Below are 14,277 nucleotides of genomic sequence, written 5' to 3'. Positions count from 1 at the left end.
ATTCCTGTTGCATCCTAAAAGTAAGGTACACAATGAAAGGCCTTTAATATATAAACAATAATATATTGTTATTTCACATGAATAGTGTTTATTTCTGTTGTATTCTTAAAGTAAGGTACACAATGAAAAGGTCCTTAATATATAGATAATAATATATTCTTATTTCAAATGAATAGTGTTTATTTCTGTAGTATTCTTAAAGTAAGGTACACAATGAAAAGGCTCTTAAATTGTAACAAGTGTAAAAAAAATAATATTTAATATTTATATGTTATGAAACATATATTATGTTAATCTGATGAAAGGGGTTTCAGGTAAAGTGTTACTGTAGGAGTCAGAGTGGATAGTTTCAAGAACCATCATGACATTGTAAGATATGAAGAAAGTTTCTTTGTTTTTGATGCAGCAATCTTTATTCCAGTGAATTGCAGTAATGAAGCGCGTGGAACATACTCTAGATTCAGTGGTGTAGGTCTGAACCACAAGCATCTCCAACTCCAGCCATATATAATGTTTAAGACACCTCCTAGGCTTCTAATGTAAATTAGCTGGACTTGTAATGCAAACAGGTCTGGCAACCTTTTGTTGTTCTGTATGATAATCAGGTGTCTCTGGCCTGCCTGAGATGGTTCTCAATGGCCTACCCCATTCCCATACTATGATTAATTGCAGTCACTCACACCTAAGTTTGCTTCCCGACCCCAGGTGTCTGAGCAAATCCAGTGTGGGGACCTTTCCTTTGTTACCATGATAAGATTGCCATTATGGATATTATGCAGATCCAAGTCATATCATGTCTAAAAAAGAACAACAACCCTGAAATATCATCTGAAACAATAAACAAACACCTCTCCTCATTCTCTCCTAACTCTCATATTTCTGTGGAAAAAGCTCTCTCAATATGAGGGTGAACCTCATAGCAAGTATACAAATTGAAAATATGATATTGTTTTTAAAAACCTCTACAGGGAAAATAAATTAGATCCTGCTCACGAACCATTGACTGGTGAATTACACAAACTCGAATAATCTGGACTCTCCTGTATCTCCAATTTAACTAAATACAAATATTAAACAACTCAAAAACAAAGAAAAAGCATGTGGCTGATGGAAAACCTCAATCTCTCTCTCTCTCTCTCTCTCTCTCTCTCTTTCACAGGTGTAGAAACTCTCTCTCTGTGAATTGACTCTGTATTTATTAATGTTGTATTCTTTATGTAGGTTACTTAATCATAGGAGTGCATACATTGTAGTTAAGCAAGATATTCCACTGCCATTCACAGTCATAACTAAAAACAAATAAAAAGTATTCTGGATTGACACAAACACACAAAGCTATAAAGAAGATTGGAGGCTTATATGCAGATCTTATATTATTTTTATACTATGTCCTCATATCAAGTTGTACATTATAAGAAAACATACATGCACTCACACACACATACACATATGTCTACATAAATACACACACAAACATACAGTTTGAAAAGCTTTGAGGAACAATGGACGGTTTCTTCAGTTTACCAGCCCACCCCATCCCCCATGACCTGTTAGTTCACACCTCCAACCCACTCCCACATACCCTGCCCTACCCAATCACCTTTCAGTTCACACATCCAGGAATGACCCATCTACACTCCTTTGTGTTGTCTCTGCAGGTTGAACCCTGACCAAGCCTCTCCTCTGTCATTCTAATTTGCATTCCAAAAGCTCCTGCAGCTGATTGGTTAGACAGAAGAAGCACTATATTAACACCACACAGGGGAGTCTGAACTCACATTTGTAAGGTAGAGACTGAAATGCTTTGGATTGATACCTAACCCACCTTTGTAAGGTAGACACTGGGATGCTCTGGATAAATACGGTATGTGTGTAATTCAACAACAGTGTAGCTATACTGTAGTTCTTTGTTCATCATCCTTAGATTGAGGAATGTTAGACTGGATTTTCTTTGAAAAACTGAACTCAACTGACTGGCACTGGGATGCTCTGAAGGAGTATGTGTGTCATTCTTTGGAAGCGTACTGTAGAAACTTGGGTCTCCAACAGTACAACTACGCTGTAGTTCTTTGTTTGCGCATGTTCACTTTATTAGTCTTGCATTGAATGAAAGTTTGACTGGATTTTCTTTGAAAAACAGAACTGAAGTCTGAAATGTCAGGATCTACTGAACCATCACAACTGATCATGTCAGTGAAGGAGGAGCTCAAAGAAGAAGAATTTGATGATTTCCTGCAAGAGTATCTGTCTGCAAGTCAGAAAGTGGAAGAAAAGCCTGGACTGATACATGACTGTAAGACTGAATCAGAAAGATCCCCAACCTTGGCCTGCAAAGAAGAAAAGTCTTCACTGATGGAAATTAAAGAGGAAGATGAATCGGATTTAAGAGACTGTGATCGTGATGACTCTTCACCTACAAGTAAGTTGCAGATTATTTTGTATCAAGAGAAGCAAACTAACTCTTGTGTCTGTATCTCTGTTTACATTTAGTCTCTAGGTAGACAGTTATCCCATTGAACAGGTTTGTCCTAAATTACTTCCACATGAGGTACAAAATAAATAAAGAGATATTAACCCTCATATTATGTTTAAATTGTACTCACGTCTGATATCCTTGGGGTCAATTTGACCCCAGCAATATAAACCTCCAAAAAATGATTATAATTACCCAAGTGTATGTGTCAGGTACCTTAGGTTAGTTTGTTGACGACCTAAATAGCCCTTAAAAATAAAACAATAAATAAAACAATACCCCCTCCCATTCCTTTCATACATCCTGAATACATGTTACGCGATTATTGAGAAAAATCCAGATCACCATACAATTTCACTGATTGACCTAAAATTGGAAAGAGATATCTTTCTGGTGTTTTTATGGCTGAATGTGATTTCTAAATACATATTGTTGTTATCTATAACATTTGGAATACAAAATATTTCTTTTATCAAGAATAGTAACAATGCAATGAAAACAGTTGATATTTTTTAAATATTTTATACAATTAACAAATTGACCCCAAACAACACCTAAATGAAAGCATGTGTACAGGACATTGAAAACATATCATCATGTTAATTTTTTCCCAATTAAATTATGAAAAGTCATTTAGTATGAAGCAAAACAAATTATGTCAATCATTTATTTGGAGATGTTAAACATTGAATGATAAATAATATGAAGAAAAGAGTGTTATCATGTTAATATGAAGCTGCAAGGGCACCAAGAGGGTTTCTGCCTATCGTAGATTTTTAACTATCTGTCTCTACCTGAGGGAACCATCTTCACATTTGGCCACTGCTGGTGTGTGTTAATAATAACTTATGCTAATATCTGTGAATATGAACTTGTGTCAATATGAAGCTGCACAGGCACCCGAGGGTTTACCTGTTCTATCAAGTATAATTGTACGGGTTAAATTAGTAGACTGTAACATCAGCCAGATAACTGGTATAATATAATATAATAATAGATTTAAAAATATGTCATGCCATTGGAACTCTTGGACATTATAACTGTTATTAATAGGTTATTTAAAAGTTGATAAAAGAATACCTGGCTTTATCTTCTGCTTTACTCTATGAAATGGGAGACCTGTTGAGAGAATAGAGATACCATGGGAATACTATAATAATGAGATATTATTTGCAGTCTGTTGCATTTAAAACATTTAAAATGCCTACTATCATTTTGTGTTCCAAGTGATATAATAAATTGGCAAATAGCCAGTCAATCTGAAATACATTTGTTTTCAGTGTTATTCTGTGTAGTGTTAATGGAACAAATCGAGAATATCAATGAATGAGAATCGAGGATATTATTTAAAAAATGTTTTCTTATTTTATAGGAGACGTTCAAAGGATCCATTCTAGCAAAAGGAGTAGAGAGGAAAAAAGAAAGAATGTCATCAGACATCAGCAATCGAACGCAAGGAAGAAACAACATGAATGCTCCCAGTGTTCCAAAACTTTTCTTGCACCTTCTACTCTTGCAATTCATCAACGAACACACACAGGAGAAACGCCCCATCAATGTCCTCAGTGTGGGAAAGCCTTTAGTCAAAAGGGTAATCTCAAGAAACACCTGAGGATCCACACTGGAGAAAAGCCTAATCAGTGTACTACATGTGGGAAGGGTTTCAAAAGTAGCAGTGAACTTACAATCCACCAGATGATACATACTGGAGAAAAGCCACATTTGTGTTCTCAGTGTGGAAAGGCCTTTAGTCAAAAGGGTTATCTCAAGATACACCAGAGGATCCACACTGGAGAAAAGCCATATCAGTGTACTACATGTGGGAAGGATTTTAGGAATAGCAATAGTCTTACAATCCACCAGCTGACACATACTGGGGAAAGGCCATATCATTGTTCTCAGTGTGGAAAGACTTTTAGTCAAATGGCTCATCTCAAGACACACCAGAGGATCCACACTGGAGAAAAGCCATATCAGTGTACTATATGTGGGAAGGGTTTCAAAAGTGGCAATGAAATTAGGAGTCACCAGATGACACATACTGGAGAAAAGCCACATCACTGTTCTCAGTGTGGAAAGACCTTTACTAAAATGAGTCATCTCAAGACACACCTGATGATCCACACTGGAGAAAAGCCATATCATTGTACTACATGTGGGAAGGGTTTCAAAAGTAGCAGTGAATTTAAAATCCACCAGATGACACATACTGGAGAAAAGCCATATCATTGTTTTCAGTGTGGAAAGGCCTTTACTAACGAGGGTAATCTCAAAAAACACCAGAGAATTCACACTGGGGAAAAGCCACATCACTGTTCTCAGTGTGGAAAGACTTTTAGTCAAATGGGTAATCTCAAGACACACCAGAGAATCCATACTGGAGAAAAGCCCCATCAATGCTCTCAGTGTGGAAAGGCCTTTAGTCAAAAGGGCGATCTCATCAGACACCAGAGGGTCCATACTGGGGACAAGAACCTAGCCATATCAATGTAATATAGGTGGGAGGGGATTCAGATGGAGCTCAGATATCACTGTCCATTAGGTCACACATCAGTTCCAGTTTCGTACGATTCCGTAGAATCAGCAATTTACTGCATTAATCCCTGATATTGCAACTTTAATAGTTTACTGTGTTTTTAATTGCACAGAAGTAACACCTTGATATCAAACTGCAATGTATTGCTGCTTCTTTTGGCATCCTAATGGTGGTATAAGGTTATGCACAGTCTGTCCCAACCACTGCCACTGCTTCATGTCCCATGACCATTCTGAAGTTAGTGTGATGTTAGAAATTTGTTTTACATTAACAACATCCTTGGATCTATATCTGTTATACTTTTATTAAACTCAATAAAAAAATGCTCCAAATTCATGCATATTGATTTACAATGCATCATACATTTCAATAACATTCTTAGTATGGCTTAAATGAGCATATAAGCAATAATAATAATAACATTATTTTTATTATTGTTGATATTGTTGTTGTTTTGTGTTCTTGGGTAGGTTGTATAGATTGTGTGACAAACATCTATACAATTACACAAATTATTTTGTTATAGAAATGATTTAAATATAGTTAAACACAAATTAAACATTTACTATTTTCCACTATTTTTGTTTTATTAAAATCAAACTGTTTTTGTAAACTCTGTGGTCTGGCTCAAATTTATGTTGCGGCTCATGAGTTGGGTCATGACAGCATTCTCAAGAAGGACCAAGCTCCTGACTCAGGTCATGACAGCATTCTCAAGAGGGACCCAGCTCCTGACTCGGGTCATGACAGCATTCTCAAGAAGGACCCAGCTCCTGACTCGGGTCATGACAGCATTCTCAAGAAGGACCCAGCTCCTGACTCGGGTCATGACAGCATTCTCAAGAGGGACCCAGCTCCTGACTTCAAATCGACTTGCATTGACACCTGCTAAAAACACTAAAACATCAAATGGGGAAATAGTGGGGAAGAATCAGTGGGGAAAACATGAGCTGTTTATTACTAAATGCAACGTGCAGTATGCAATAAAACAGTAAATTAAACAGGTTAATTGTTTATGTTCCGTGACAAAGGACCTATTCATCAACAAGGATAGGCCTAACTATGTGGACATTGGAGCTCACTTTTTATAACTTAATTTCCAAAAGATATGGACACCCTGTTCAATAGATAATGTAGTTACTGACTTGTTGTGTTTGGAAGGGAGGCCTTGGCTGGGGAGGAGAAAGGAAGCTTTATTAAAGGTAAATGTAGATGTTAATGTTATGGAACAACCATGGGGATATGTCTACAGAACACATTCGTCTAAATGGGCATTAACATCATTAACAATAAGGGCATCTAAATTAGTTGTTGGTGTTGAAAGGCTGCATGAAGGCACATGGTTACCTCCCATCCAAGGTGATATGGATGACATGACGACACTGACAACAACTGCTCCAATCACCCGTTAGCTGTTAGCCAAGTTGAAGGACAATCTGAAATGGGAAGAGGGTCAAAGTGAATGTGCACATGTGGTTTGTCTAGGTATTTGGAACATAGTAGCATGATTTGGCATCAGGCTCAGGCAGTAAGGACAGAAGGCAGAGACATCCGTGTGGTATTTTTGGATATAGAAACCTAGCTAATGTGGAATTGTTTCTATTAGTAAAGGAAAACTGGTGGAAATTGATTGTGAGGTGATAACCTTTCGATCATAAAAAAAAGCAGGTTTTAGAACCTTGCGAATTCATTTTTAATGTTGTTAAAACCTTCTTGCCTGGTTTCAGAGCTTAGAGAGTTTAGAGTTCGGGTGCTGACATCAGCTGAAATGTAGACTTTTATTAATGCCATGTTTTCAACCAAACATTTTATAGCGCTCTTTTTTTATAATGAAAATCTTTCATAACCAGCCAGATGTTTCGCTGACATTGGGTGAAACATAGACGGTTTATTATTGGCTTGTTTAAAAAGTTGTGGTCAACTCTGCACATAGGTGACCTCTGGTCACTTCAGTCCAGCCTCAAATAAAACTTTACATTTTTCATCGTTTGATTTTTGAAAAGAAGTGAATAAAACAGTTAAGAATGAATAAACATGTATTTATGTTAGGCACTAAGCACACATTTTTTTCTAATCACTGACTCAGAGTATTCCCCCATCATGGTTCTCTCCTACACAATGACGAAAATATATCTTTCCTGCCAGCATTTTAAGATGAGATACATAACAACACACAACAATGTCACAATGTCAACTGTTCTGAAGAAAAGGAAGACACCCCATGTATGACTGTCCCTTATGTAAAGGTCTATAAACTGATGGTGTGTTCTAATCCCATAAACATTTTGTAAAATTCAGTGGATTGCCCCAGTGTGTACTTGTGTGTGTGTGTTTGAAGTGTAGACATGCATTCATTTGATGTCTGTTTTCTAGTTTGCTATTTTCAGAAATCTACAAATCTTTGATGAGCAGACTATGGATGCCGATGTTTGAAAAGTAGACACCCATTCATTTGTATGATGCCTCTGTGACCTGCCTATTTGATTTAGAATGTTTGCTGGTAAATCTCCATGTAGGTTTGAGTCTGTTCCACTGTTTTTAGTGTGATTGCTGCCAAAAATAAAGGTTTTTAAAAGAATGTATTTATTTCTGTTTTGTCATTAATACGAATATTACACATATTCTAGTTGGGCAAGATACTTCACTGCCACCCATATTCAAAACAAAAGAACAAATGAAAAGTTCTCGAACATGAAGTTTGAAAACTTTCTTCAGATTACCACTACCCTCACCCTTTCATACCCATCACCTCTCAGTTCACACATCCACCCCACCCCCTTCCTACACTCTTTGTGTAGTTTCAGCAGGTTGAGCTATGGTCATGCCCACCTGAGGACCACCAGAGGTGTAAATGGTGCTCATAGACATGGAGATCCTGCCCATAATTGGCACCTTGACACTCTAGTTTGCATTCCAAACGCTCCTGCAGCTGATTGCTTTGGCTTGAACCCAGAGAGAAGATGCACTATAGTAACAAAACATAGGGGAGTCTGAACTTACCTTTGAACCCAGAGAGAAGATGCACCATATTAACACCATATAGGGGAGTCTGAACTCATCTTTGTAAGGTAGACACTGGGATGCTCTGGATGGATACTGAACTCACCACTTGAGAGCAATGACATTATTATATAAATTATTATATTATTATTATTATAAACAGAAATGTCAAACAGTTACTGTAGTTCTGTAAAAGCCCGGGTCTGTTTATTCCTTCTGATGGAAGGACATATGACTCTCTGGGTAGATTCACCTCGTGCTCCCCTCTCAGCAGTAGTGTAGTAGCTCCTGTAGTCACGGGATCCAAGTCATATCAACTACTCTACAGTAAGGCCTCAAATTTCATTCTCAGATCACAGCCACGTCACATTAAGTCTAAAAAAGAACAACCACCCTGAAACATCCTCTGAAACAGGTAAACAAACTCTATCCTCTCCAAACTCAATTTCGGTCTCTCTCAATATGAGGCTGAAAGATACCAATTGAAAATATGATCTACACATTTTTGTTTTAAACAGCATTTACAGGGATCCTGCTCAAGAACCATTGATTGATAAATTACACAAACTAGAATCAAATATAAACTACAAACTAATAAACAAATAATCTGGATACTCATGTATCATACCACTAGCTGAAAATGAAGCAATCCTTCTACAAAAAATCTTATTGGGCAAAAGTGTGTGAGACATTGGTGTGCAATGAAAACGTAGTATGATGCCATCGTGGCTGAAAATGCACTGCAGGGGAACACTAGAGGCAGGCACTGCTAAAACCATGATGGCCAATGACCACATCAAACATGGCACTGCTTATACAGTAGCTTAATGTTGAAGATTAGTTGTATTGTAAAACTTTTTTATTTGGCCTAGGCTTTTTATTTGGAGTCTATATAAGAATAAGGCTGCTACCACTTGGCGGGAGGGAACATAGCATTGTCATTGAAAAGGTTAGATACAGAAAAACATGGCTACCTCGACAAAACAGTCTCTGCGCTCACTGTATCAATGGGGTAGTGGATGATGAGTTTCTTTTCCTGACAGAATGTAAGAAGTAGAAATACATCAGGAAGACCCGCGATCAAGAACAGAGGACATTTGCTCTGGATTTACAAAAATGAGAGAAGAAAAATTATCATTCCTCCTGTGTGAAGCGATGCATGTAGGAAGGATTACAATAATAGATCTCATCTCACCACCCATCAGATCACACAAACCGAAGAAAAGTCACATTAGTTAAGAGTGTGGAAAGAACTTTAGCCAATGTCTGCTTTCAAGAGACACCAGAGGATCAATGGAATTTCATATTTCTTTTGTACTCTAAATATAGGGAACCTAATCAAAGCTGAGTAAAATACACTACTGTTGATCAGCCCACCCCCTCTTATCCTTTCCTTTTTTTATCATTTACTTCATTTGTGTTTATACCTGTTGTATTCTTCAAGGAAGGTAAACAATGAAAAGGCCCTTAAATTCTACTTCAGCTGAGCATTACATTGCCACCGACAGTCAAAACATGACCAAATAAATAGTATTCAGAGTGAACTGTGGTAAATGTCTGGCATTCTGGTGCATATGATAATGCCCTCTCTGTACTTAAAACAATAATAAAGTGTCTTAGGTCACCTGGTTCCTATTTAACAAAGTTCCAGATCTGTTCCAGTTTGTTTAGTTGGAGTATCACCAAAAATAAAGTTTTTTTATCATTCATATGAATCGTGTGTATTCCTGTTGTATTTTTAAAGTAAGGTACACAATGCAAAGGCCCTTTATTGTAGTCCAGCTGAGCACTCCACTGCCATCCTCAGTCAAAGGATTCAAAATGACTCTGGTGCAAATGATAATGCCCTCTGTGTATTTAAAACAGTAACAAAGTGTCTTAGGTCACCTGGTTACTATTTTACTCAGTTGTGTTGGTTTTTAAGTGAGGCTTCACACTGGTTTGTCGGTCTGATATTACCCTTATATCATTATAAAATTATTGAAATACAAACACACAGGCTTTCTACAGTTTACCAACCTATCCTATTCTAAATAATCACATTTCAGTTCACACCCCCACCCCACCCCACCTACCCTCCTGTGTGGAGATTCTGCAGGCTGAGCTATGGCCACGCCCACCTTAGGGCCATCAGATGTGTAAACGATGCTCATACACATGGAATTCCTTCCCATAATCCTTTTTGCATTCTAGTTTGCATTCCAAAAGTTCCTGCAGCTGATTGGATGAGCCAACTTTTTAAGGCAGACACTGGGATGGTCAGGAAGTATAGTGTGTATGTGTAACTCACAGGCAGTACAACTATACCTGAGTTCTTGTTTGCACATCTTCACTATATTAGTCTTGTATTGAAGGAAAGTTAAAGGATTTTCTTTTGCAAAACAGAACTAAAATGTCAGGATCTACAGAACCATCACAACTGCTGATGTCAGTGAAGGAGGAGATAAAAGAAGAAGAATTTGATGATTTCCTGCAAGAGTATCTGTTTGCAAGTCAAAAAGTGGAAGAAAAGCCTGGACTGGAACATGACTGTAAGACTGAATCAGAAAGATCCCCAACCGTGGCCTGCAAAGAAGAAAAGTCTTCGCTGATGGAAATTAAAGAGGAAGATGAATTGGATTTAGGAGACTATGATCGCGATGATTCTCCTACAAGTAAGTTGCAGATTATTTTGTATCATGAGAAACTAAAAGAAAAAAAACACATTCATTGCAATGTGTTATTTATATTTACAACACTTGAAATTTAGTAAATGGCTTTAACTTGTTAATCAATAAAATGTGAGATCTGTACAGAGAGTAGACATAAACTGCATATTACCTTAATCATGGGATACTATTATTGTTACATTTAAAAGAGAGAAAGTGTCTGCCATCGTTTTTTTTCTTCAGTTCTGTAACTAGTTTGTCTGCCTCTCCTTTTGCATTTAGTCTCTAGGTAGACACTTATCCTATTGAACACTTTCGTCCTAAATCACTTCCACATGAGGTACAATTCTAGCCAATAAATCAAAAGAAATATGAAGAAATTATTTTTATAATGAAAATCTTGACAAATATATAGTTTAAATTAAGTTAATATGACATCACGCTAATATGAAGCTGCAAGGGCAACCAGAGGGTTTCTGCCTATCGTTGATTTTTAGCTATCTGTCTCTGGCTTAGGGAACCATCTTCACATTTGGCTGCTGCTATTGTGTGTTAATAATAATAACAATAATAATCGATAATCGAGGATTTTATTAAAAAAATATTTTGTAATGTTTTAGGAGACTTTCAAAGGATCCATTCTAGAAAAAGGAGTCCAGAGGAAAGAAGAAAGAAATTAATCAGACATCAGCAGTCGAACACAAGGAAGAAACAACATGAATGCTCCCATTGTTTCAATACCTTTGCCTCACCTTCCGCTCTTGCGATTCATCAACGAACACACACAGGAGAAAAGCCCCATCAATGTTCTCAGTGTGGAAAGACTTTTAGCCGTATTTCTAGTCTCAAGATGCACCAGATGATCCATACTGGGGAAAAGTTATATCATTGTTCTCAGTGTGGAAAGACTTTTAGTCAAATGGGTCATCTCAAGACACACCAGAGAATTCACACTGGGGAAAAGCCATACCATTGTTCTCAGTGTGGAAAGACCTTTACTGAAATGGGTAATCTCAAGACACACCAGAGGATCCATACTGGAGAAAAGCCCCATCAATGCTCTCAGTGTGGAAAGGCCTTTAGTCATAAGGGTGCTCTCAACAAACACCAGATGATCCACACAGGAGAAAAGCCATATCAATGTACTACATGTGGAAAAGGTTTCAGAAGTAGCAAAGAACTTAGAATCCACCGGATGACACATACTGGAGAAAAGCCACATCAGTGTTCCCAGTGTGGAAAGACCTTTAATCATATCAGTAATCTCAAAAAACACCAGATGATCCATACTGGAGAAAAGCCATATCATTGTTCTCAGTGTGAAAAGACGTTTCGTCTAATGGCTCATCTCAAGACACACCAGAGGATCCACACTGGAGAAAAGCCATATCAGTGTTCTCAGTGTGGAAAGGCCTTTACTGAAATGGGTAATCTCAAGACACACCAGAGGATCCATACTGGAGAAAAGCCCCATCAATGTTCTACATGTGGGAAGGGTTTCAAAAGTAGCAGTGAACTTACAATCCACCAGAGGACACATACAGGGGAAAAGCCATATCATTGTTCTCAGTGTGGAGACACTTTTAGTCAAATGGCTAATCTCAAGGCACACCAGAGGATCCATACTGGAGAAAAGCCCCATCAATGCTCTCAGTGTGGAAAGGCCTTTAGTCAAAAGGGCGATCTCATCAGACACCAGAGGGTCCATATTGGTGAAAATTAAAGAAGAAATCCATCACCATTTTCATTTACATTTAAAGGCATGAATTTTAGTTTGTTGGCTTTAAGTTGTGCTTTACTCAAACAAATTGACAGATTTTTTGAGAGATACTATGGGAATGTCTTTACCATGGGCTACTATGAGCTTGGTATTTCTGCTTCTTCTGGCCTCCTAATGGTGGTATACGGTAATGCACAGTCTGTCCCAGCCACTGCCACTTCCTCATGTCCCATTCGTTTAGTGCAGGGGTGTCCAAAGTCCGGCTCGCGAGCCAATCGCGGCACGCGGTCAGATTTCATATGGCCCGCAGCTTCGGTCTTATAATGTATTATCTATGGCCCGCCAGCACTGTTAAATAAATAATAAAACTTTCAAATGCAATTCCTCCTTCAACCGCTAGAGTATTGGACTTTTACTTTGGCATCGTTCAAATGTTCGTCTCGCGAGAACAAGGCAACAGCGTGATAGTTAGTACAGCTTTACTGTTGCACACTTGTCCAACCTACTTTCAAACACACCTTGCCGCGAACCCTTCTCCGATCATTTCTACCATGGCAAGTAAAAAGAGGAAAGTTGACAGTGAGGGCCGCCACTTTCAGGAGAAATGGGAATTGCAATATTTCTTCACTGAAAATCGAGGCAATTGTGTTTGCCTAATTTGTCAAGAGGCGGTTGCCTTGTTTAAGGAATTCAATGTAAAGAGACACTACCAGACAAAACATGCTAACGCATATTTGTGTGAGCAGACATTTTCTGTCATGAACTTAAACAAGAACCGATTGAGGTCAAAACTAAGTGACTCCCACTTACATGACATTTTACGCATCTCAACCAGTGCCGTCAAACCCGACCTGGCCTATTTACTGAAATCCAGATCTCAGTATCACCCTTCTCATTAGTGTCAGCAAGTTATCTGTTTCTTGGTCAATCTGAAATTATGTGTGTTTTGAACAGTAACATTTGTCACTATTAACAATGAAAATCCAAAAGCACAGTTAATATATGCACTTGGACTTATGGCACTTATTTTATTAAACTCTTGAATAAGATTTGGCTGTTGATGTTATGTACCTGTAGATGTGACACAAACTATTACTTTCTGAATGATCTTGTAAAAGACAGCAAAATTCACATGTTTTAACAGACAACAGACAGCATTACTTATAACTCCTGTTTAAAATGAAGTTCATGAAAGTTTAAGGTATTCCATGTAGTTTGTTAGTTATCTGACTCCAGATATGAATGAAAGGCAGAATTGTGTTTTTACAGTTGTTCACGCCTGCCTGAGTGGCGTATATTTGGTTACATTGCCATTTGAAAAATAAAGATAATTGTGACAATGAAAATTGTGTATTGTTTATATGTAACTTTTACATGTCCGAAGGGACGATTGGCCCCAGAGTATCTTTACATTATCAAATCTGGCCCTCTTTGAAAAAAGTTTGGACACCCCTGGTTTAGTGTGTGAAGGATTGACAACTGCATTTTAGTTAACTTGATGTTAGAAATTTTATTGACATATAATGTAATTAAATTGTGAAATTGCAAATACTGTTAGAAACGTGATATTAAACGTATTGTTGTGTCCATGTGAAATACTGCTGTGTCCATCTGCATTCAGCCATTCATCTTGCTGGGATAAAGCATGTCAAAATAAATATCTTTTCCAAACTTCAGTCATATTGGAGTGTTATTTGAGTGAGTAGGAAGTAAGGCCAGGAATAGTGAACACATTGTGAATAATCGTGTTTTACATTCGGTGTTCATTAAAATGTAAGGCGCAATGTCAGTAAATGGTTTGGAAAAAACTTCCATAACCAGATAGATATGTAAACATAATGCTGACATCAGCTGAAATCATATAGATTTTTATTAATGCCATGTTAATCAAACATTTTAC

At 37.6% G+C, this 14,277-nt stretch overlaps 2 protein-coding genes across 2 annotated transcripts in view; both read left to right on the top strand.

Annotated features, from left to right (window-relative positions):
* Positions 1-14,277, top strand: part of LOC105905944 (zinc finger protein OZF-like) — a 138,920-nt gene that overhangs the window by 89,957 nt on the left and 34,686 nt on the right.
* The window catches only part of LOC116219764 (zinc finger protein 850-like), a 31,037-nt gene that overhangs the window by 4,311 nt on the left and 12,449 nt on the right, over positions 1-14,277 (top strand). Inside the window, exons 3-4 of the mRNA XM_042703870.1 lie at positions 3,985-4,940; positions 11,365-12,369. Of these exons, the coding sequence (XP_042559804.1) occupies positions 3,985-4,940; positions 11,365-12,369 (1,961 nt within the window). The remainder of the gene's footprint in view (positions 1-3,984; positions 4,941-11,364; positions 12,370-14,277) is intronic.

This window comes from Clupea harengus, chromosome 26, assembly GCF_900700415.2.
Source record: "Clupea harengus chromosome 26, Ch_v2.0.2, whole genome shotgun sequence".
Classification (NCBI taxonomy): Eukaryota; Metazoa; Chordata; class Actinopteri; order Clupeiformes; family Clupeidae; genus Clupea; species Clupea harengus.
Note: the sequence above shows the minus strand (reverse complement) of the source record. Positions and strands in the feature narration are given on the sequence as shown.